Source organism: Callorhinus ursinus, unplaced genomic scaffold (genome assembly GCF_003265705.2).
Source record: "Callorhinus ursinus isolate GAN/ISIS: 27379988/994484 unplaced genomic scaffold, GSC_fseal_2.0 scaffold18, whole genome shotgun sequence".
Classification (NCBI taxonomy): Eukaryota; Metazoa; Chordata; class Mammalia; order Carnivora; family Otariidae; genus Callorhinus; species Callorhinus ursinus.
In genome coordinates this window covers 36,050,191-36,071,818 of record NW_027397080.1, presented here as the reverse complement: position 1 = coordinate 36,071,818, position 21,628 = coordinate 36,050,191, and the positions used below count along the sequence as shown (strand labels likewise).

General features: G+C 57.4%; 1 protein-coding gene across 4 annotated transcripts in view; it reads left to right on the top strand.

The window, feature by feature from the left end:
• The first annotated feature begins 10,191 nt into the window (after positions 1-10,191).
• The window catches only part of PRKCZ (protein kinase C zeta), a 108,153-nt gene continuing 96,716 nt past the window's right edge, over positions 10,192-21,628 (top strand). The window contains exons 1-4 of one of the 4 annotated variants that reach the window (XM_073903495.1): positions 10,192-10,496; positions 13,178-13,299; positions 14,153-14,242; positions 15,801-15,851. In XM_073903495.1, coding sequence (XP_073759596.1) covers positions 10,426-10,496; positions 13,178-13,299; positions 14,153-14,242; positions 15,801-15,851 — 334 coding nt within the window. In that variant the 5' untranslated portion in view covers positions 10,192-10,425. Of the gene's footprint in view, positions 10,497-10,765; positions 10,971-13,177; positions 13,300-13,443; positions 13,484-14,152; positions 14,243-15,800; positions 15,852-21,628 lie in introns of those variants that run through there. The other 3 variants (XM_025856337.2, XM_073903496.1, XM_073903497.1) reach the window with 3 other exon arrangements.

Sequence of the window (21,628 nt, the reverse complement as noted above, 5' to 3'; positions counted from 1 at the left end):
ATGGAGTCTGCCGCTTCAGGGCCAGTGCTCACCTGAGAAGGGGCCAGTAGGTAGCTGGGAGCCAGTGGGGAGCGATGGCAAGGAGGAAGTTGGCTCTGTGCTCCTGAGCGGGCTGTGTGCTGGGGGCAGCTCACACGGATGGGTGTGTGGCCTGCTCCTCCCTGGAGACCGCCTGAGGGGCCACATGGAACCACCTTCCAGGGATGGATTCCCACACCCCAGCGGTCCACGCCTGTCCACGGGGGTATTCACTCCCCACCCTCTCAGGCTGCCCTGGGCCGAGCAGGTCAGAGAAGGTCCTGTGGCAGAACAGTGATGGGGACAAGGAAAGCTTTGGAGGTAAGACACGGCTCGTTACCCCCCAGCCCAGGACCTCAACATCCTCTTCTGTAGAATGGGGTAATGATGGCACGGACAGTTGTGGGAATTAACTGGTAGCATAGGTAATAAAAAACGCTTAGAACGGTGCCTGGTGGTTCACACCCCTCACTAAGTGCTATTATTTTTTATCGGTTGGCCCAAGGCACCCACCTGTCTGGTTTGGCGAGTGATTAGCCTTGTTAAAGAAGAAATGCACAAAGAAGGCCACAGTTAGTATTTGGGTTTAGATATTCAAAACAGGATTTGCAGGGCGCCTGGGTGGCTCAGTCGCTAGGCGTCTGCCTTCGGCTCAGGTGATGATCCCAGGGTCCTGGGATCGAGCCCCGCATCGGTGCCCTGCTCGGCGGGGGGCCTGCTTCTCCCTCTCCCACTCCCCCCTGCTTGTGTTCCCTCTCTCGCTGTGTCTCTCTCTGTCAAAAAATAAATAAAAATCTTAAACACACACACACACAACCGAAATAGGATTTGCAGCCAGAACATAGCCTCGCAATCCTGACTGTGCCTTGGAAATTTCCTGAACTCTTTCGGCTCCCGTTGGACACAGGAAGGGCAATTCTAGGAGACTTGGATTTTCTCCTCAGTGTGCTGTAGGGCAGGCCCCAAGGTCTGCTGTGCTGGTCGGGGGAGGGGAGTAGAACTGATCCTGAGATATGGGGAAAGCCCACGTCTCCTGGCCTTGGGGGGGCTGCAGGAAGAAGGCATATAGGGGGTGGAGGAGGAAGGGGACTTCCACAGGCTTACAGGAGCCGACTGAACATCCAGCTCCGGGTTCAGTGACTTCACACCATGGAATCTGGTAAACACTATAATTGGCGCTTTGATTTTTCAGACAGCTGGTTTACCAGAATGGCATGTGATGTGTGCTGTGCAGCGACATACGTCAAGGGCACACCGGCTCCCATTCTGAACTCAACACAGTTCTGAGGGGGGCGTGATGGGATCAGCCAGGCAGGTTGTCCGGCTAGCTCTCTGGAGCCTCTGGAGTGCCTGCCCTGGGTCCACTGAGGCTGGGTGGGGTGACCTTAGCACAGAGGCTGGGGCTCCACCTGGGCCGAGTACAACCAGGCAGAGGCCTGGAAGAGTCAGCCGGGACCGCAAGGGGAGGCCACCCGTTCCGGGCAGGCTGCTGGGGCCTGCCAGGTCAGGAAGCAGGATCCCAAATGCCCACTGGGAGACAGTTTTCTATGAGTCTCTGTTGCCACACATCTTGTTGGCAAGATGCCAACTGCCTTTGTTTCGGACTGTCTCTTCAAGGAGGTTTGTTGAATGAACAGTGTGGAATTCTCTCTCTCTCGAGAAAGGGGGTTTTTCTGTCCATTATGGAATATCTGGGTTCCCTGAGCTTGGGGTTCGATTTCTGCATGTACAGTGCCCACCTAGGCCCCCCGTGTTCTCCTGTGGGACTCGGGGACAAGCAGACTGATACAAATTCACTGATGTTCGTGCCACTCTCCGTGCTGGGAGCAGTAATTCCTTCGTCTCTGAACCAGGACTCTCATGTCTTCTGACAGCCTCTGTGAGCCAGAGGGTCACAGTCCCAGAAAGCTCCTCAGCTGCGGGTGCAGACAGGATGCTCCGGTCAGAGCTGCCTGCTTTCGCCTTGCGAGCCCCAGGCCGGCCCAGCGAGGGTCCGAGGGCCCCCTCCGGCCACCGCCGTGAGTTCGCATTAGCCCCTTCCCACGGCACCCAGACACATCTTTGCAGAGGGAGGCGAGTACGTAGAGATGAGGGAGACCGGACAGAACCTAGAAGGCTGTTTGAATCAACGGTTCAGATGAGAACTTCAGTCATTTGTTTTCCTGCTGCCGAGTGCGTAGGGCTCGTGAGGGAGACCAGAGAAGATGGAGGGAAAGGCACAGAAGCAACATGCTCTTCCCTCCTGGTCAGTTGGCTTCTGGTGCCAAACTCCCTCTGCTGAGTCTCCTCGGGAGGGGCTGAGAGCTGCCCCAACAGAGGGGGCTCCCCTGGGGCCGGCTGGCAGCCCCCCAGCCCTGCCCGGGACCTGGTGGCGTCAACTGTGCCTCTTGGGCTGACACACTTCTGGATAAACGGAAGGACGATGACAGCGACAGAAACTGCTCGCCATTTCCTGGAGGCTAAGTCGGTATTCTGCCTTCCCTGGTCATCCCCACCTCACAGGTGAAGAACCTGCGGCCCAGCAAGGCAAGGAATGACTCCCGGCCACTTCCCCATGTCCTGAGTGTCTCCCAGGCCAGTGCCTCCTGCCCTCCTGAGCCAGGCTACCAGGCTCCACCCCAAAGGGCCTCACCCCTGCATGTACCACTCCCTTTCGAAACACCTGGTGGTCCCTCCTTCCAGGCCCCTCTCAGGATGGCCCTTCCCCAGGTGCGCTCAGGTGCACAAGCATCTGGATGGGGTGGCCGTGGACTTCCCATCCTTAGCCCGGGATGCCCTACATTTTGCTACGTGCCGAGGACACCCCCAGTTACAGCCCTGGAGCAGCTGCAGACCCAGCGGCCATCCCAGGAACAGTCAGGCACACTGGGTGGCTTCGCCTGGAGGCTGGTCCCCTCAGATCAACCTTGAAGACACAGCTCTCGGGGCTCCCCGGAGGTGCTGAGGCGAGGAGGTGGACAGGTGTGCCGAGGCACCGGGGTCCCTGCTGTGGACGCCTGTCAGGTGCTGCTTCTCTCAAAGCCTTCCCCCAGGTGGGTGTTGCAGGAATTAGATGAGGTCCTGTCCTGAGAGCAGTTTGTCAGCTCCAGCTGTCCTGCCCTGGGAGGGGTCACTGGGGGCTGACAGGGGCTGTCAGGGGTCAGCGAGGGCTGCGTGTCGCCTCTGGGGATGGCAGCCTGGACCCTGCCCATAGGAGGCTGCTGACCGTGGGTGACCAGGTCCCAGGGGATCTTTCCCCCAGCTTGGGGATGCTGGGGCGCTTTCCAACAAGAGCGGCGCCTGCACACAGCCAGGCTGCGGGGCCATCTGCTGCTTCGCTGGGGCCACCAGCAGGGGTCCCACCTCCTTCTGTCCCGGCAGAGCCATTCCTGCCTGGCCCGAGTGAGCGTGAGCCCAAGCGTGCATGTGCCTGTGTGCAAAATTAGCTCTCAAAGGTCACATGGGGCCTGCAGTGGACTTTGCCTCCGCTCTGCAGCCAGCCGCGTCACCTCCCACCCTCGACCCTGCAACTCTCAGGACGGACGTCTGGGTCGCACAGATGTCGGCATCTCCAGTTCTTTCCTTACAGCGGATTTCCAGAAGTGGAATGATGAGACCCAAGGCTCTGGATGCGTGTTGCTTTCTAGAAGGTGGTCCCAGCTGCACCTCCTCCCAATTCCTTCCCAGGACAGGGTGACTGGATACCATGGTGGCCTGGAAGCCTGACCCCAGCCTGACCCTGGGGCAGTTTATACACAATGCCAGGCTCTGGGGCCCCCCAGGGCCCCCCAATCTCAATCTCTGAGTAGAAGGCAAAGAAGACTGTGGAGGGCAGGCTCAGCAAGGTGGGGGCCCCATGCCCAGTGCGTCCCCCGACACCCGACACCCCCCAAGACCAGGAGACCAGGGGCTCAGCCAAGCAGCTGGGGACCTGTCTCGCTCTGGCACTGTGTCTCCCTGTGACGCTTCTAGTTAACTATGGTTTTCTTGTGGCTAAAATAGCGCCCACACACAGCCCCCATGGAGTGGCATTGCCATGGTGACCGTGGTTTTGGGTGCTGCCTCCTCAGACTCGTGTCAGGCTTGCTTGGGGTTTTAAATATAATCCCCGGCGGCTGAGGAGATTGAAAGCGGGACGGACTCCATTTTCCAGGAGGGGAAGTGCCTTTCCCTCCGCGGTGCCCTGGCCCTGCGAGTCCTGGGCCCCAAGGAGAGGAGCTCCCTTCCATGACCCATTCTGTGGACACCACCAGCAGGAAGAGGGAGATGTCAGCGTGTCCCCACGGGCCCAGGCAATTCCAGCCCTTCCCCTTGCCAGCCCTGCGACCCCGGACGAAGCACTGGGCCACCCAGACTCTCAGTGTCCTCATCCAGAGAATGGGCCTACGATACCCACATCCTAGGGGCCCTCCCAGGGGCAGGGTGTAGACCCTGGGGACTGGTGCCTCGCTGTGCCCGCTCGTGCGACAGGACAGCGGCCACCGCAGGCGTCTCTGTGAGCCGGCTGAAGGTGGGAAGCTGCCAGCCCCGCCGCATCCAGACCCGAGCAGTGTCCCGCGTGGTTGGCCCCGCCCTCCCACGCCGCTCTGCCTCTGCCAGACAAGGCCTCTCCCAGCACCTGTTCCAGGGCGTGCACACAGACACACACACGCTTCGCAAACGCAACACACACACGGGGACCCCACGGGGAAGGCCGCATAGACACGCGCACATGCGCAAGCGGATCCTACCCACCCGGGGCCCGCCGGGGATTCTGAGCAGGGACCGTTTACTATCATGGACGATTAAGCTTAATATAGTGGACAGGGACTGCAGGTGGAAGACAGGCCTGGCACCCTGGGCGGAGGGGGCGCCCCACGCCAGGCTGGAGTGGGGCTGCGTACCGGGTGGGGAGGGGGTGGAGGGGGGCAGACAAGGAGCCCTGAGCGCCGCCCACGTGAGCTCTCCGCCGCGACCGGCGCCCCTCCGGCGCCCTCTGCTGGGAAAGCGCAGCACTGCGCTGCCGCGGGAGGACAATGGGCTCGTGGCTCCCAGCACCTGCGCCCGGACACCTGCGGTGCAGGGGCTCGCCCCGCTGTGATGAATGATCTGCCCAAGTGTCAGCAGTGCCCAGAGCGAGAAGCCCTCGCGCTCGTCCTGCAGGAATGCCATCCATACTCCCAGGTAGGAAATGGTGAATTTGGAGCAGAGAGGGAATAAATTGGTCGCTGGCACATAGATACACACGGATGCCTCAGACACATCCATACAGAGACACACACACAAACACGAGACACAGACATTGCATTAGGATATACTCACACAATACGCACAGACACACACGGAGGCAGATACACAACCAGGCCCAGAAGCCCAAGGGGTGAAGACATCCCTCTCCCTCTCCCTCTCCCTCTCCCTCTGGGCAGGACCTTGCCCAGTGAACGGAATGATCTTTTCTGAAAGCTCCCAGGGCCCTGTTGCTGGCTCCCCCACCCTCCTTAATGTGGCCCTAGAGGCCCCTCGGGGTCTGTTCCAGCAGCTTCTGCAGCCTCGCCCTCACACCTCCAGACAACCCTGCTCCCTGGGGCCACAGAGCCTTTGCAGGAGCCACCCAGCCTGCCCATCCTGCTCTCCTGCTTCACGGCACACATCCCCATCCTATCACCAGACTCTCTCCCAGGGACCTGGTCTGACCTGGCTCTCTCCAACAAACTTCCATGTCTGTGTGACCAATGACGGTGGCCCATCTCTCCACCAGTGTGCAGTTCCATGACAGAGCTGCCACGTCTGGCTGAATCCCTACTGTATCCTGGTACCCAGTAGGCCCTTGGTCAACATCCGTTGAACAAATTAACGAGCGAGTGAAGTGAATGTTGTCTCTTGAACCAGTTTTTCCAAATCCCGTGATCTATGACAAAGAAAGGAAACACCTGCTGCCCCTCCCCTCCCACAGCTGTGTGCCAAGCACACGCCCTGGGCTTCCTGCGACTCTGCTGTGGTCCTTGATGCCTGGGGCAGTCTCACACCTGGCAGGAGGGCCAGGGTCCCCCAGCCCCCAGGCTCCCAGAGATGCCAGCCCCTGACAGCCAGTTCTTTCTGGGTAGTCCCAAGCGGGCACAAATGCAGTCCATGAAGTTTGATGAGGAAGACAGCCCCTTGGCTGGGGTTCTGCAGGAAGTTCTTATTGGGAGGGACCCGCACAGAGGTCTCTGCTTGTGTCTGAAGAGTCTCACGGAGCATAAACTCTGCCTGGCTTTCACACTTTCCCTAAAGCATCTTGACATCATTTGAAATCATCCTCATAAAGAACATTTATGGAAGAAAATCAGAGGGCGAGCTAGGTGGGGCCTGGCCACTCTCATCACCCACGAGCACCACACCTGCTCTGGGGTCCCAGGTGACGAGAGGGACACCCTCCCAGTGGGGTTTGCTGGGAGAGGAGGGAGGCAGGACAGCAAGAGTTCCTTCCTGACACCCTTCTGTGATGTTGAAGATTTACAGCAAGCCTCTATCACTTTTACAATCCCTTTTAAAATGCCCACACCTTTGTGTTTTTTCCTTTTGGAAATAAGTGTCGTTATGAAAGCACATGAGGTGTTTACAGGGAGAGCTGGGAAACACAAGCTGCTGAGAGGTGGAAGGACCTGCCCTCAGCCCCAGGGCCCCCTTGGCAGGTTTGTCCCTGGGCGACAAAGGCCACCTCGCTGCCCTGCCCTCCCTGGCCCCCTTACTTGGCAGACTGGAGAGGCAGGAGCCCAGTGCGCCTCAGCACAGGGCCTGTGCCCGCAATTCTGAGGGGTGTCCGCCCACTCATTCCCTCTCTCATTCTTTCCACGATGTGCCAGACGCCCGGATACCGTGGGGACACGGCAGTGGCCTATGCTGACTGGGTCCCAACCCCGTCACATGTGGAGCAGGGAGTGGTTGTGGCCAGGGCGCAGGGCCTGCAGTGCCACCCGCCTGCCGCTCAGGACCACGCCTTCTATCCTTGAGGCCTTAACGGTTGGGGAGTGCTCAGCGCAGGTGGCTGTCCGCCCTCTGGACTGTCCACAGGCCTGGTGGGCAGGGGGGACCCGTTGTTTTGTAGAGCTGTTTTTTTAGGGGGGAGGATGCAAAAGCCAAAGCCCTCCACACTCAGGGGCAGTCCCTGAGTCTTCAGGTAAGTTTTCTGGGTGCCGCAGATGACCCATGTGCCCTCACCCCAACCTGGGACAGGATGTGTACGAGACTCAGGGTGGAACCTTCCCCTGGCCCTCCTCCCCTCCCCCAAACCCTCATGGAGAACAGAGGTCCCCCCCACTCCAACCCCGCCCCCCCACACACACCTGGCCCTCAAGCTCTGCTGCTTCAGCCTCTCTTCTCCACTTCCCTCCCGGGGATTGGGGGTGCTGTAGTACCAGACGCCGCCCATACAGCTTCCAGGACAGAGGTTCCCCGTGTCAGCTCAGATCTGCAGGTGAGGTCAGCCCCCACAAGGGTACCAGGACCCTCGAGGCTCCCACCCTAGCAAGGGCTTCCCTGGTTGGAAAGGGCTCTGTGGCCAGACTTGGGCTGTTGTGTCTGGTGGGGCATGTCAGAGAAATGGTAATGCAGTGTGATGGACATCCTTAGGCCCATCCTGCCTGCAGTGGGTGGTGGGCATCAAGAACTGGACTCGCTGCTTCCTTCCCTGCCTTTTAGGCAGGAAATCAGAACACGGGGGAGATGCTGTGGGGTGTCAGAGGACCCCCCCTCCTCCATACGGAGATGGCCTGTACTGAGATGCAACCTGCTCTTCTGCTCCTCTCCTCACCACTGCCCAAGGCCATGGGCCAGGCTGGGCTCTGCACGGCCAAGGGGGAAAGGCCACAGTGCTGGCCATGGGCTGGTTGAGGGGCCTGACACAGGGACAGGTACATCCCACACACTTGCCTCCTTGGTGCTACTCATATGGCAGATTCCCGCTCATCCCCACGGGCACTATGCTGCTCCCCTGGCCTGGCAAACCCTGTGCCCCATTCCCTTCATGCCCAACTGACAGCCACAGAGCTCTATGTGCCCATGCTGGGGCTATGGGGGAATCACCCACAGGGAGTGGGGGAGCAGAGTAACACAGGCATCAGGGATATTAAGTGGAGACTCAAAGTGGTGTGGGTCTGGGGAAAGGTGCTTCTGGGAGAGGCATGCCAGCATGTGCAAAGGCCCCGAGGCAAGGGGAAGCAAAGTGGCCAGGTATCTGGAGGGGAGTGAGACAGGATGAGGGTGGTGGGAGATGAAGGCAGAAAGGAATGGGGCCCCAGATCCTGTAGAGCCCATGCGCTTTTCCTGGGTACAGTGGGAATCACTGGGGGTTTTGAACACCAGATCGATGGACATGGACTGACTTGTGCTTTTAAGGAAATTGGAGGCTGCTGCAAAAATCACCACACAGAGGATGTGGCTTGGACCAGTGGTAGCAACGGAGGTAGTGGGATGTGGTAGGAATCTGGAAATATGCTGAAGATGGAGCTGCCAGGATTTGCAGATGGAGGCGGGTAGGGTATAAGAGGGAAGGGAGGTTTTTGAGCTGAGCGAGGTCTGCTAGGATGAGAGATGTGTGTGGTGGGGGGTCAGGCTCAGCAGGAGTTCAGGGGAGCGACTTAGCTCAGACTGGTGTTTGGAGCCCTAAGTAGAAATGAGACGCTGGTGGGGGGGCGCATTTAAGAGTGAGACCAGGAGTTAGCAGCAGAGGGAGATGCAGGGGAGAGCAGGGGGAAAAGACAGAGAGCAGCGTCCCAGGGTAAGAGCTTCTAGGAGGGGCCAGACCACTGCCAAGGGTCAATCAAGAAAAAGTCTGAGAACTGACCACTGTATTCAAAACACAGGAGTTTGTGATGATAGCGCAGGTGTGTGTGAGGGGAGAGAGGATGCTCAAGAGAAACTAGGAGACAGAGCGGGGATGAGAGCTGCAGACTCCTGGCACTTTTGTGAAGAGGAGCAGGGAAAGGGACAGGTGTGAGGTGCAAAGCCTTTTGTTGTGTTTTACCAAGGGACAGATGACAGCGTCTTAAGTAGGTGAGAGGCGGGCTTTCAACAGGTTTCTCTGGGTCCATCTCTAGGGAGAATACGAGTCCCATGACCATGACCGTCCACGTGGTTCTCCAGGCTCACCCCAGGGCCTGGTTCCCAGGAGGCGCCAGGAAGCGTCTGGGGAATGAGAGTGTGAGGGGTACGGGAAGCCCTTCGGATTGTCCAGGTGAGGTGTGAAGGCTTGGCCAGGCCTGGAGGCCTGGGTCAGAGGTTGCCAGCTGGGTGGTGTGGGGAAGGGGAGGACGAGGGGAATGCAGACCTGAGTCTGGGCGCCTACCTGGTGCCCAGGTGAGGTCCTACAAACGCAGATTAGGGCCCTGTGGATGCAGCTAGGATGTGGCCCCTGAGGGCCGTGGAGAATGTTCAGACGCGGCTGTCAAGATCAAATGCCACAGTTATTAAGACCCACGGAGGTTGGGAATTCAGAAATGAAGGTCACGGGCGACGTGGGCAAATGCAGTGTCCTTGTCTAGGCCGAGGAATGAACTGGAACAGAGGGAACCCCCAGCTAGGGTAGACAAGACTTCCGTGCAATAGGATCCTGGATTCCGCAAGGAGAGGAGGGCAGCTGGGGCCGGGGAAACTAAGCTGAGCCGGATCGTCCGGGGACGTTGGAGGGGTTCTCTGCTCCCGCCCCTCAGGTCACCGGCGACCCTTTCCCACTGTCCCCTAGACCAGCGGCTCTCGGACTCGCGCTCACCTCCGAATTGCCCAGGGTTTGTTCGCACAGACTGCTGGAGTTTCGATTCCGTGAGTTTGGGCTGGGGCATTTCCGACAGGTTTCCGGGGCGCTGCAGCGCATGGACCCCACCTGGGAAGCGCGGTCCCGGGAGCCCACTTAGACCGAGGGGCCACCGCTCCCGGCCGACCGGGCACCGCCTCCGGTTGCCGGGCAGAGCGGGGCCGCTCGCGCCTCCATTGGCCGCAGGTGGGCCGCGCCCCGCCCGACAGGTAGTCCGCCCCGCGCGGAGCCATTGGGTCGCCGCCGCGGGGACCCCCGGGGATTGGCCCAGGTAGCGGCCCCGCCTCACCCTCATTGGCCGCAGGTGCCACCGCCCCCGCCCCGGGACCGCCCGTCCCGCCGATTGGCCGCCCGCTGGGCCTCGGGTCGGCCATGTTCGGACCACCCCCCCGCATCCCCCCCCCCCCCGCCGCCGAGCCTGACGCCGGGATTCCTTGCGCGCCCCTCGCGCCTCCCCGCTGGCCGTGCCCCCGTCCCACCCAGCCCGCCACCCAAGTTCCGCGGAGTTGGCCGGACCCACGCCCCTGGGTCCCGGCGCCGCGCGCGCCCTTCCGCGTTCCGCCGCCGGCCCCACCTGGCGCCCCGGCCGGCCGCTGGGTCCTTGCGCCATGGCCCGAACGCCCGGGGTGCGGCGCTGACGGCGGCCGGCGGAGCTAGCCATGCCCAGCAGGACCGGCCCCAAAATGGACGGGAGCGGCTGCCGCGTCCGCCTGAAGGCGCACTACAGCGGGTGAGCGCGTTGCGCCCGACGGCGGGGCCGGCGGGCCGCGGGCAGAGCCGGGCGCGGGGAGACGGCCCGGACCGCGCCTGCCGTCGGGGACCGTGTCGCTGCTACTGCGGCGCGGGAGGGAGGGGGCAGCGAGGCCCCTGCGGGCCCAGGGGCGCCCCGGGAGGTCCTGACGCGCCGTCGCCGTAGAGGCGGCCCGGGACGCGGCGGGTGCTCGAGGCGCCCTGGAACGTCACTCGCGGGAAAGCTCGCGGGGAAGGTGGGGTCTCCGGGTCGCCTGGCGCCGAGGCTCGGAGCGCTGCGGGTGCCGGCGGCCGCGCCGGTCCCTCCCCGCCCCGGCGAGGTTTCCCCCGGCTCGGACCCGCCCGGAGGCCGTTGCGGCTCGGGAGGCGGCCGTCGCCGCGCGCGCTCCACAGCCCTGGAAGCAGCATTGGCATGTTCCCTGCAAAGTTGGCTGGACGTTAAGGCCACAAACCTGTAAGGACTAAAGCTTTTGCCAAATGAAAACCGCGGGCAGAGTTTTAAAAAATCAGGTTTCCTAAACTTTTCCCAATTTACCCGGCCAGAGGTCTCCGTTTACGAAAAGTTTAACGACCCAGAGGAAGATTAGGTGCCGTGAGCAGCCCGCGGTTGCGCGAATTGGGGCGGGGTGGGGGTCCCTGGAAGTCTCCAGGCGCGGTTCTGTTGGGACCCGATCTTTCGGACTCTAACCAGCTCGCGTCCGCGCGCGGCGCCCTGGGCTCGACTTGCTCGCTGTAAAATGGGGCGAGCGGGCACCTCACAGGGGTCAGAGGCGGGGAGCGCCTGGCCCCACCCGGGGAGCACGCCGCACTTGGCTGTGGTGGGGCGGCGCCCCGAGGCGGGGATCCTGCCTCCGCCCCGAGCACCGGCGCTCGGGGGCGCTCGAGGGAGAGCTCAGCACCTCTGCTGCTGCTGCTTTACGTGGTGCATCCTCCAGGCCGAGGAGGGGCTTGGGGTTCTTGATTTCGCGAGGGCACCTTGTTTGGGGTCTCAGGTCGGAACGCCCTTGTCCCTTCTGCCATCCCCACCTGGGAGCGGGATATATGTGGGAGAGTTGGTGACAGGGCTCTAGGGAGGAATGGTTTCTGGGGGAAGGATGTCCAGCCCACCAGAAGAGGTCTTCTGGCCTGGAAGGGTGGTTTGCCTGTTAAAACTGGTTCTCAAACTCATCCGAGCGCCAGAACATCTTGGCTTGCTGGTCGGTGACTGTGGAAGGCCTGTCACCGTATCAGAAATAGTCCTCTTACCACCCAGGAACCGTGAGATTGAGCAATAAGTCACTTTGTGAACAATCCGAGTTGATCCTCAGTGAGAGGAAGTCCACACCCCCGCAGCCCAGGGTGGGTGGGAACTGGACCCCCCAGCCTGCCCGCAGGCTGGGTTCAAGTAGGCACCTTCAGGCACTGAGGGAGGGAGGGAGGCAGGCCAGCTGGGCCTTGGACGGCGTTGACCGGGGCCCTTGGGAGTCCTGGACTGAACCACTGCCGCCCCCGCCCCTGCCCCTTCCCGGCCTCTGGAGAGCGCTTTGGTTACCCCCGGCAATGTGACCTGTTGCGTCTAGCGCCCGGGGCTGCCGGGGCGCCCCTCCTCCAGTTCCTCCCATTCCCTACCTCCTCTCCTCCCTCTCTCTCCACCCCTTCCCCCTTCCTTTCCCTCCCCTCCTCTCCCACCCTTCCCCTCCCTCTTCCCCTCTTCCTCTTCCTCCGCCCACATTCTTCCTTTGTCCCTTTGTGGGACACCCCCCCTTGTCTGCCCCAGGCTGCACTGAGGTTCCTGCCCTACCCTAGCTGCTCACTCCCTCCCAATGCCTCTGCCCAGGTCCCTCTCCCGGGGGACTTGAAACCTCGCCCCTCCGACGTGGGAGGGGTAGGCCTCCGTGCAGTAAACCACCCACCAAGATCAGCACTCCTGTATCCAAACCTCGAGGGTCCAAGTGGAGTTCTGTCTCCAGAGGGGACGGTTGCTGCCGTGTCGCTGCTGGGAGGTGCTTTTGGGGCAACAGGGCTGCAGCTGAAGATCAGACCCATTCTGAAAAATAGGGGGCCCCCAGCTTGGCCTTTGGAGGATGTGCCGACACCAGGGTCTAGCAGGGTGTGAGCGGGGTCCAGCAGCACCTGTGTTTTGAGGGGATTTCCAGGTGATGCACACTGGAGTTAGAGACCCTGCTTTGCCAGGTTGAGTCTCAGGCGCCCACTTTTCTGAGCTCACAGGCACAACCACGCAGGGTCTTCCCTCTTTCCAGCTCAAGCCTGGGCTGCTGTTTGTACCCTCAGCTTTGGGGGGAGGTCTGATGAAGCCAGTAAGCTTAAGCTGAGCACACTGTGTCCAGCCCCCCTGCACCCCTCCTCTGTGACCTTCTGAATTTGAACCTGGCGTCTGAGCAAGTGCTCGCCCGGCTTCCACTCTCTGTGCCTTCTGATACCCCTGCCTCATTCTTTCCCCCCGCCCCCATTTAGGCACATCCAGGTGCAGGATAGATCTTTCTGTGCAAGGGCATTCATTGTAGTAATTAAAAAACAAGATTGTGGTCAGTGGTTCAATGGGGGGGGGGAGGGCTGTGATATTTTGTTTGAGAAAATTTTCATCGATGTAATCAGTAACTCAGTATTTAATTTTATTTAAATGTGGTCCTTGGTGAAACATGTCCACCCTCTTTGCCCCAGGGACATCCTGATCACCAGCCTAGATGCAGCCATGACCTTCGATGAGCTCTGTGAGGAAGTGAGAGAGATGTGCAGTCTCCGTCAGGGGCACCCGCTCACCCTCAAGTGGGTGGACAATGAAGGTAGAGCCCTTGGTCTTATGTCTGTCAGACTATAAATCTCTAGATCTTCCGTGTGTATGAAATTAGATCAGCCCCTCCCTGGGGAGATTGGAATTATGGAATTCCATAGTTAGGGAACTACGGAATTAAGGTAGTTAACAGCCATCTTCCCTGGTAGGGGTGCTGGGAATCACTTCCTGGAGAGGTTGGTTGAAAAAGAGGCTGGGTTGGGCGTGTGGGGAAGGGCACACTGGGAGGGGGCTGCAAGGGTCTCCCTGTCCCCCTGGGGCCAGCCCTTGCCCTCCCTCTCTGCTGTTCCTCTCTCCTGTTCTGGGCTTTCCCGTGGGTGATTTGGAAGGATAAGCTCTTTCTTACTTTCCTCTTCTCAGGGAGAGCTGGAGGGTAAGTAGCTAGGGCCCCATCGTGTCTTCCCCCTCCTGTTCTCTCCCCCCCTCAGTCAGACACACATCTGAGAGAGCTTGGGGGCTGGGGGTGCAGTCCAGCTGCCAGCCCAGGACACGGGGGAGCGGCAGAGTCGGCCCCCAGGGGCGTTGGTTCTGTGCGTTTCTATGTTCCCATCCAGAATGGGGGCAGGGAGCCTTTCTTTTCATTTAGGACTGACCTAAGAAGAATGTCCTTAATCTTGTCCAGGCCAGGAAAATCAGCATGGTGTGGCTCTGCCAGTGGACTTCTCGGGGCTCATTCTGGGGATCTGCCGGTTCTGATGGGGGCCCCTGGTCCTGCTAGCCGTTCTTGGGTCTCCCAACTCTGCAGTGGGCGGCTGGTCAAGAGCAGCCAGACTTTGCCCTTCCCAACCTGAGTTGCACCCCTTTGCCTCAGGCCTTTGGTGGCCTCAGCGATGTCTTTTGCCTAGGTGACCCCTGCACCGTGTCCTCCCAGATGGAGCTGGAGGAGGCCTTCCGCCTGGCCTGTCAGCGCAGGGACGAAGGGCTCATCATTCACGGTCAGTGGCAGCTGGAGGGATGGGGTGACCCCACTGTGGTCTGGGGAGATGGGAGCCCAGCATGGTTTCCAGACAGCCTAGGGGACTAGAAAACACAAGGAGGATTGTGGTTTAAAATCTCGGGATGCTGGAGAATTTAAGAATGTTGAATATAGCGCAATTTGGGTTTGTTTCTTCTCTTAACATCTTATTAACCCAAATAAAAATTGCTGTAGGTCGTAAAGAGTCAGAAAAGCTCCTTCTCACTGGAGACAGGGGCCTGGGTTCTGGTTGCTGGTCCTCATTGTCTCCGTTCCCTGGAGGCCGGGATCGCTGGGTGCATCAGAAGCCTGGGCTCTCTTACCGGCCTCCACTTTTTCAGAAGCTGAAAGGATCCCGGCCCAGAGCGTATGGGGGCAGGCGGAAGAGGAGACAATCCATAGTAGACTCAGGGTGGGCGAGACCCTCCCTGTGCCTGTCTCCTGGCCCACAGCTGTCTTCAGAGAAGCTCAGAGCTGCGTTACAGATTTGAGTGGTGGCAAATACGAATTGTTGTGATTTCAGTATAGCCTAAATTGGGGGTTTCAGGCTGCCCGCCAGCACTCTCGGGGTTCTGTAGGGTGTCTGAGCATGGTTCTGACCAGCCATGTCTGCATTCACTCCTGTGTAGCCTAGACTTTTGGCTGGGCCGGTGGGCAGGGACGGCGAGCCCAAGCCCAACACTGCTGGAACCGGAGCTCCCTGCCCACGGTGTTCTCTGGGACCATCATTCTCCCTGGTGTGGGGCTAGGAGTTGGTTGCAGGATCCAACTTCTGCAGCTCTGTATGTAAATGGGGTTTGCACTGAGAGCCCTCGCCCGGCCCACGTTCTTGATTGTGGTGCTGAGCCTCTCAACACTGACAGTGGGTGCTTTCAAAAGCCAGTGTTATTTTCTAGATAAGGAAGTGGTTGCTTCAGCTAAGTTTTAATACTTTTTAAGCTTCTGTTTTAATAAGCTGTGAGGGAAGCCCAGGGTATGTTTTAAGATATTTAATTTTGAACTCCACCTTGAGTGCAAAATGGAATCTAATGTGCTTTCAAAAGTCCATTTTGAAGTAGTGCAGCTCCTAACTTTCCTTATTAATTTACCACTGCGAGTCAGGAGGCTTCCTTGGGCAGCTCTGGTCTAGGGCCCCACACTGCTTTTCCCCTGGAATTTTTCAGTGCACTTTGAAGTCCTTTATTTATTTGACAGAGAGAGACACAGCGAGAGAGGGAACACAGGCAGGGGAAGTGGGAGAGGGAGAAGCAGGCTTCCTGCGGAGCAGGGAGCCCGATGCGGGGCTCGATCCCAGGACCCTGGGATCATGACCTGAGCTGAAGGCAGATGCTTAACGACTGAGCCACCCAGGCGCCCCCTTGAAGTCCTTTAAAAGGTGTTTTGGGCTTCCACGGTTTTGCCACAATGAGTGTCTCCTCAGAGCAGGTTGGCCAGCAACGTGGGCTTTGTGTGCAAGTCCGTCTGGTCAGCCTGACTCACGCTGGACCTTCCACAAGATGCACTGAGTGACAGACTGCTCTTTCTCTCTCTCTGTCCAGTGTTCCCCAGCATCCCCGAGCAGCCAGGCATGCCTTGTCCGGGAGAAGACAGTGAGTACTCCCATTTTCCTATGAGTCGTGTTGCACGTTGCGGCTTGAATTTCTTGATCCATTATGTCAGGACGGTGCAGACGGGTGCCTTTTGTGGCCCACGGCTTAGGAACATTTATCTTTGCAAAGCGACCGAAGGCAGAGTGAGCGGTTGATGCGCCCTGTAGCGGGGTTTTCACGGGCGCACCTGCCTTTGCCTGTGTGTGTGTTCTGGCCGACAAGTGCTACCGTCAGGACACTGGCTTGGTCTGTTAGTGCCATAATGAAAAGTGCAGGAAATGCCCTCATCTCCCCGAGCAGGGAGGGGCCCGGGCTGGGACAGCTGGATGCTGCTCCCAGGCATCTGCCCCAGCTACCCCCAGACCTGGTCATTTCTCCTCTCCCCAGCCCATACCAGCCCCCAGAGATGTGGTGGGAACATCCTTTTCATCTCCACGTGGGTCTGTTGATACGGGAGGAAGTCCCGGGAGCAGTGGGTCCAGAACAGAGCTTCTGACCTTGTCCTGGGGACCGTCGGACCCCAAGCAGGTCAGAGCCGTTTTGCCCGCTCTGTCCTTAAGGGAAGAGCACCCATGTGGGGCATAAATTATTCACCAACCACCCAGACCCTCCTCTGGCCTGGTGCTGTGGCGTCTCTTATCACGTGAGCAAGGACCTCGGGACCAAAGGTAGCTGTTGTTTGGTCTCAGGGACCTGGCTCAGCCCGGAGCAGATTCGGGCAGAGGCCATGCGGAGCTTGTTGTTCACTGGGCCCCGGGGGAGATGGTAAGTGGGCAGTCGTGTGCATCAGTCTTGGGTTTAGAAAAGCAGTGGGGCTGAAGATAGATTTGGGCGCCCTTAGCATAGAGGAAAGAGTGGCTGGGATTGGGGTCTGGCCTTGGGGCTCCCAAAGAGAGTAGGGGACCCCAAGGGAGCATCCAGCAAGGCCGTGGGGCCACATGGACCACGGAATCCTGGCCACAGTGGAGTGGTGGTCTGGTGAGGCCAGAACGGCCCAGGCCTGGCTGGGTCTGTGGCCACGGCCAGCCGATGTGGGGGGTGGACGCGAGGGGCGGTTTCGGGGAGAGTGTAAGGAGGCGCAGGGACACATTCCTTCCTTAGTCCTGCTTTCCTGCTTGTGCCTCTGCAGGGGGCGGTGCACAGGCTGGGTGGGGGGCCACGGGAGCCCCAGGACGTCCTAGCTGGAAGGCAGATGACAGGCCAGATAAACACGCAAATGCTCCCTGTCAGACAGTGATCAATGTAGCCGGGGGCAGGGGAGGGTGTGAGGGGTGGGAATGGCGGGGCCTGGGAGGGGGCTGCAGCTTGAGAGTTGGAGGCTGGGAGGCTGCACTGAGAAGGTGTCCCGTGGGAAAGAACGTTCTAGCAGTGGCCCCTCCGGGGAAGTGGAGGCCAGCCAGGCCCTCCTGGGCCAGGGCAGTGGACACTGGTGTGCTTGTATGGCTTTGCTGAGTGAGGGACTTGGGAGCTGCTGGGCTGTGGGTCCAGAGAGGTTTGTGAGATGGGACATGCAGTGGACGCCAGGAGGGCCTGGGGGCCACGAGGGGCAGACGTGGTGATGCAGAACGGCCTGCAGGGGCCCCTGGCAGCCATGGAGGAGCCTTCGAGGGGAGCCAGCCTGGACTCCCCACCACGGCTGGCCGCAGTACAGGACGGGGGCGCGAGGTCCCTGCCACAGGTGGCAGTGGGAGTGGCCGGGAAGCGACTGCGTCACTGGGGGGGAATGTAGAAAATGTGAACTTCAAGAAAGCACTGTCCTGGGCCCGCCAGCCGGTCCTCGAGATGCTTACCAGGGGCGGCTCTCAGGCTTTGGTGACCACTTGAGCTCTGTTGATCATTCCACCAGCCCTGGGAGGCGGCCGAGTCTCAGGGAGTGGCTGAGGGCGTCTGTCCCTGCTCCTGGATCCCTGCTCCACACGTCCACACCCGAGCACCAGGCGCACAGAACGGCCTCACCTCGCGGCCAGGGCCTACCTCGGGGATCCTGGACTCCTGGGCTCTTTGAGTGTAGGTGTTCTCCCCAGTACTTTACTCTTTTGGCTTGATTTTAACGCTAATCTTGGATGATCAGGACAAGTCTGTTCTGGTCACTGATGGCCACGGTGGACAGGTGTGCTGTGTGGTTTTGGTGCCTGTGTGGGCATTCATGTTCAGTTTTTTGGCCTCGAGCAGCATGCCTAATGCCAGGGGAGCGAGAAGGGTCAGACAGTGCCACGTGAATGGCACCCTTGAGCTGTGTCAGGACCCCGTGAAGAGGGCTGGATAGACCCAGTCGGCTGACTGTGACCAGAGATGGACAGGCGGCAGAAATGGAAATGGGGTCCCATGGTGGCACCTGGGAACATCCAGCAGGCCACCTCGCACCATCTGGGCCTGAGTCCACTTTCCCCTAACCACCTTCCAGCACCTTCTATCCAGGTTGTGAATCTGGATTTAATCGGTTCTATAGACCGATTGTGTAAAGTGGGGCACCTGGGTAGCTCAGTCGGTTGAGCGTCCGACTCTGGATTTCGGCTTAGATCATGATTTCGGGGTCTTGGGATCAAGCCCCGAGACAGGCTCTGTGCTCAGCGAAGTGTCTGCTTGGGATTCTCCCTCTGCCCCTCCCCCATGTGCATGTGCATGCGTGCACACTCTTGCACGCATGTTCTCCCTCCCTCTCTGGAATAAGTACATCTTTAAAAAATTGTGTAAAGTACATGTAACATAAAGTGTACTATTTTAACCACTGTAAAGTGAATGATTCTGTGGCATTTAGTACACTCCGTGCTGTTGCAACCACCACCTCTACCTACTTCTGGAACCTGTCTGGAAGGAAAACCTCACACCCATCAGGGGCCACTCCCCATTCATCCTCCACCCAGCCCCCAACAGTCTCTTGAGGATTTACCTGGTTTGGACTTCCTATAAAGGAATCATATGGTTTGTGGAATTTTGTAACTGGGTTATTTTACTTAGCATGATGTTTTCGAAGTTCATGCCTGTGCTAGCATGTGTCACAATGACATTCCTCTCTTTTCCCAATTTTTTACTGTGGTAAATTACATATAACATAAAACTTACCATCTTGACCATTTTTAAGTGTGCAGTTCATTGATATGAATTACATTCGCATTGTTGTGCAAACATCACTACCATCCACCTCCAGAGCTTTTCTCATCTACAACATTGCAGCTCTGTCCCCATTAAACCCTAACCCCCAACCCCTGGCTCCCACCTTCTGTTCCGTGATTTTGACTACATTTGGTTTATCCATTCATCCATAGAAGGACACTTGGGTTGCTTCCCTGCTTTAGCTCTTGGGAGTCATGCTGCCGTGAATGTGGGTGTGCAGATATCTCTTCGAGACCCTGCTTTCGACTTTTGGGGGGGTATATACTCACAAGCGGAACTGCTGTATCGTACGGTCATTCTATGTTTAACTTTTTGAGGAACCTCCACACTGTCTCCCATACTGGCTGCACCAGTTTGCGTTCCTACCAGCAGTGCATGGGGTCCCTATTTCCCCACATCCTCATCTACGCTTGTGGTTTTCCTGCCACCCCTGTGGGTGTGAGGTGGTCTCTCATTGTAATGCTGATTTGAATCTCCCTGATGGTGAGTGATGTTGAGCATCTTTTCTTGTGTTTATTGGCTATCTGTATGTCTTGGAGAAATGTCTGTTCAAGTCCTTTGCCCATTTTTGAGTTGGGTTGTTAATTTTTTTGTTGCTGGGTTTTGGGAGTTCTTTTTCTATTCTGGGTTTCAATCCCTTATCAGCTATATGATTTGCAAATATTTTCTCCCATCCTGTGGGTTGCTGTTTAACCCTGTGGATTGTGTCTCTTGATGCACAGAATTTTTAAATTTTCATGAAGTCCAATTTGTGTGTTTTTGCTTTTGGTGCCTGTGGTGTCACATCCAGGAAATCATTGTCAAATACAATGTGGTCAAGTTTTATCCTGTATTTTCTTTTAAGAGTTTTATAATTTTAGGCCTTACATTTAGGTTTTTGATGCATTTTGGGTTAATTTTTTTATATGGTGTGAGGTAGGGGTCCAACTTCATTCTTTTGCGCGTGGTTATCTGGTTTTCCCAGCACTGTTTGTTGAAAAGACCAACCTTTCCCCATTGAATAATCTTAGTGCCCTTGCCAAGAATCATCAGACACCATGAGAGGGTTGGTTTCTGGGCTCTGTTCTCTTGGGCTTCCTATGTCTGTTTTTATGCCAGTATCACATTTTTTTGGTTACTGTGGTAAGTTTTGAAATCAGGGAGTGTGAAGCCTCCAGCTTTGTTCTTTTTCAAGATGATTTGGCTATTCTGGGTCCCTTGAGATGATTTTTAGGATGGGTATTTCTATTTCTGCAAAACATGTCTTCATAGGGATTGCTTGGAATTTGTAGGTTGGTTTGGGTGGTATTAACACAATGATAGCATTCAACCTTCTAACCCATACACATGGGATGTCTTACTTTCATCACATTTAATTTCTTTCAGCACTGTTTTGTAGTTTTCAGTGTGCAAGTCTCTCACCTCCTTGGTAGGCTTATTCTTAAGTATTTTATTCTTGATGCTATTGTAAAATGGAACTGTTTTCTTAATTTCTTTTTTGGAATTGTTCATTGCTCGGGCATAAAAATGCAACTGAGTTTGTGTGTTGGCTTTGCATCTTATTTTACTTAACTTGTTTATTAGTTCTGACAATTTTTTTGTGGCATCGTTAGGGTTTTCTGTGTCATCTGCAAACAGAGGTCATTTTACTTATCCCTTTCCAATTTATGTGCTCTTATTTTTTTTTTGTCTTGTCTAATTGCTTCTGCTAGAACTTCCACTACTGTGTTGAATAGAAGAGTGGGCATCCTTGTCTTGTTCCTGATCTTGGAGGAAAAGCTTTCAGTCTTTCACCACTTAGTGAGATGTTTGCTGGGGGATTTTCACATGTGGCTTTTACTCTGTTGAGATAGTTTTCATCTGTGCTATAATGAGGCATGTATATGGTCTTCGTCCCTGGTTTCTGGCAGAGCTCCTAAATCCCTTGGGGTCTCTTGAGTGATAGGAGTGTCTTTTGTCATTCATTAAGGGTTCCTTTGGAACACACTAGAGTTTATGCTAATGAGGTGATTTAGGGTGGGACCTCTAGATAGCCTCAGGATGGAGTGGTGACCAGAAAGACCTTGTGGCTAGAAGATTGGAGCTTCCAGCCCCTCCCCTCTGACCTCTGGGGAGGAGAGAGGGGCTGCAGGTTGAATCAGTCATGCCTATGCAAGGAACCTCCATAAAACCCCAAAAGGAGTGTTCACAGAGCTTCTGGGTTCATGAACACATGGAGATGTGGGGAGACTGGCTTGCCCAGAGAGTGTGGAAGCCCCGTGCCCTTCCCCCATACCTTTCCCTAAGCGTCTCTTCCATCTGTCCGTTCCTGAGTTAATCCAGCCACTCTAGCAAATTAATCACACCCACGAGGGGATTGTGGCGATGTCTAATCTATAGCCATTCTGTCAGAAGCACAGGTGACAGCCTGGATTGGTGACTGGCATCTGAAGTTGGGGAGGGAGGCAGTCTTGTAGGACTGAGCCCTTCACCTGTGGGATCTTCTACCATCTCCAAGTAGATGGTGTCAGAACTGAGTTAATTGTGTGGTGGTTTGGGGAGAAAAAGACACATGGTGACATCTGTGCCTTGTTTGTTGAGTATTTTGCTTTTTTGTTTTGGAAAGTTGAGGGGATCCTGGGTGGCTCAGTTGTCAAGTGGCTGCCTTCAGCTTGGATCATGACCCCAGGGTCCTGGGTCGGGCT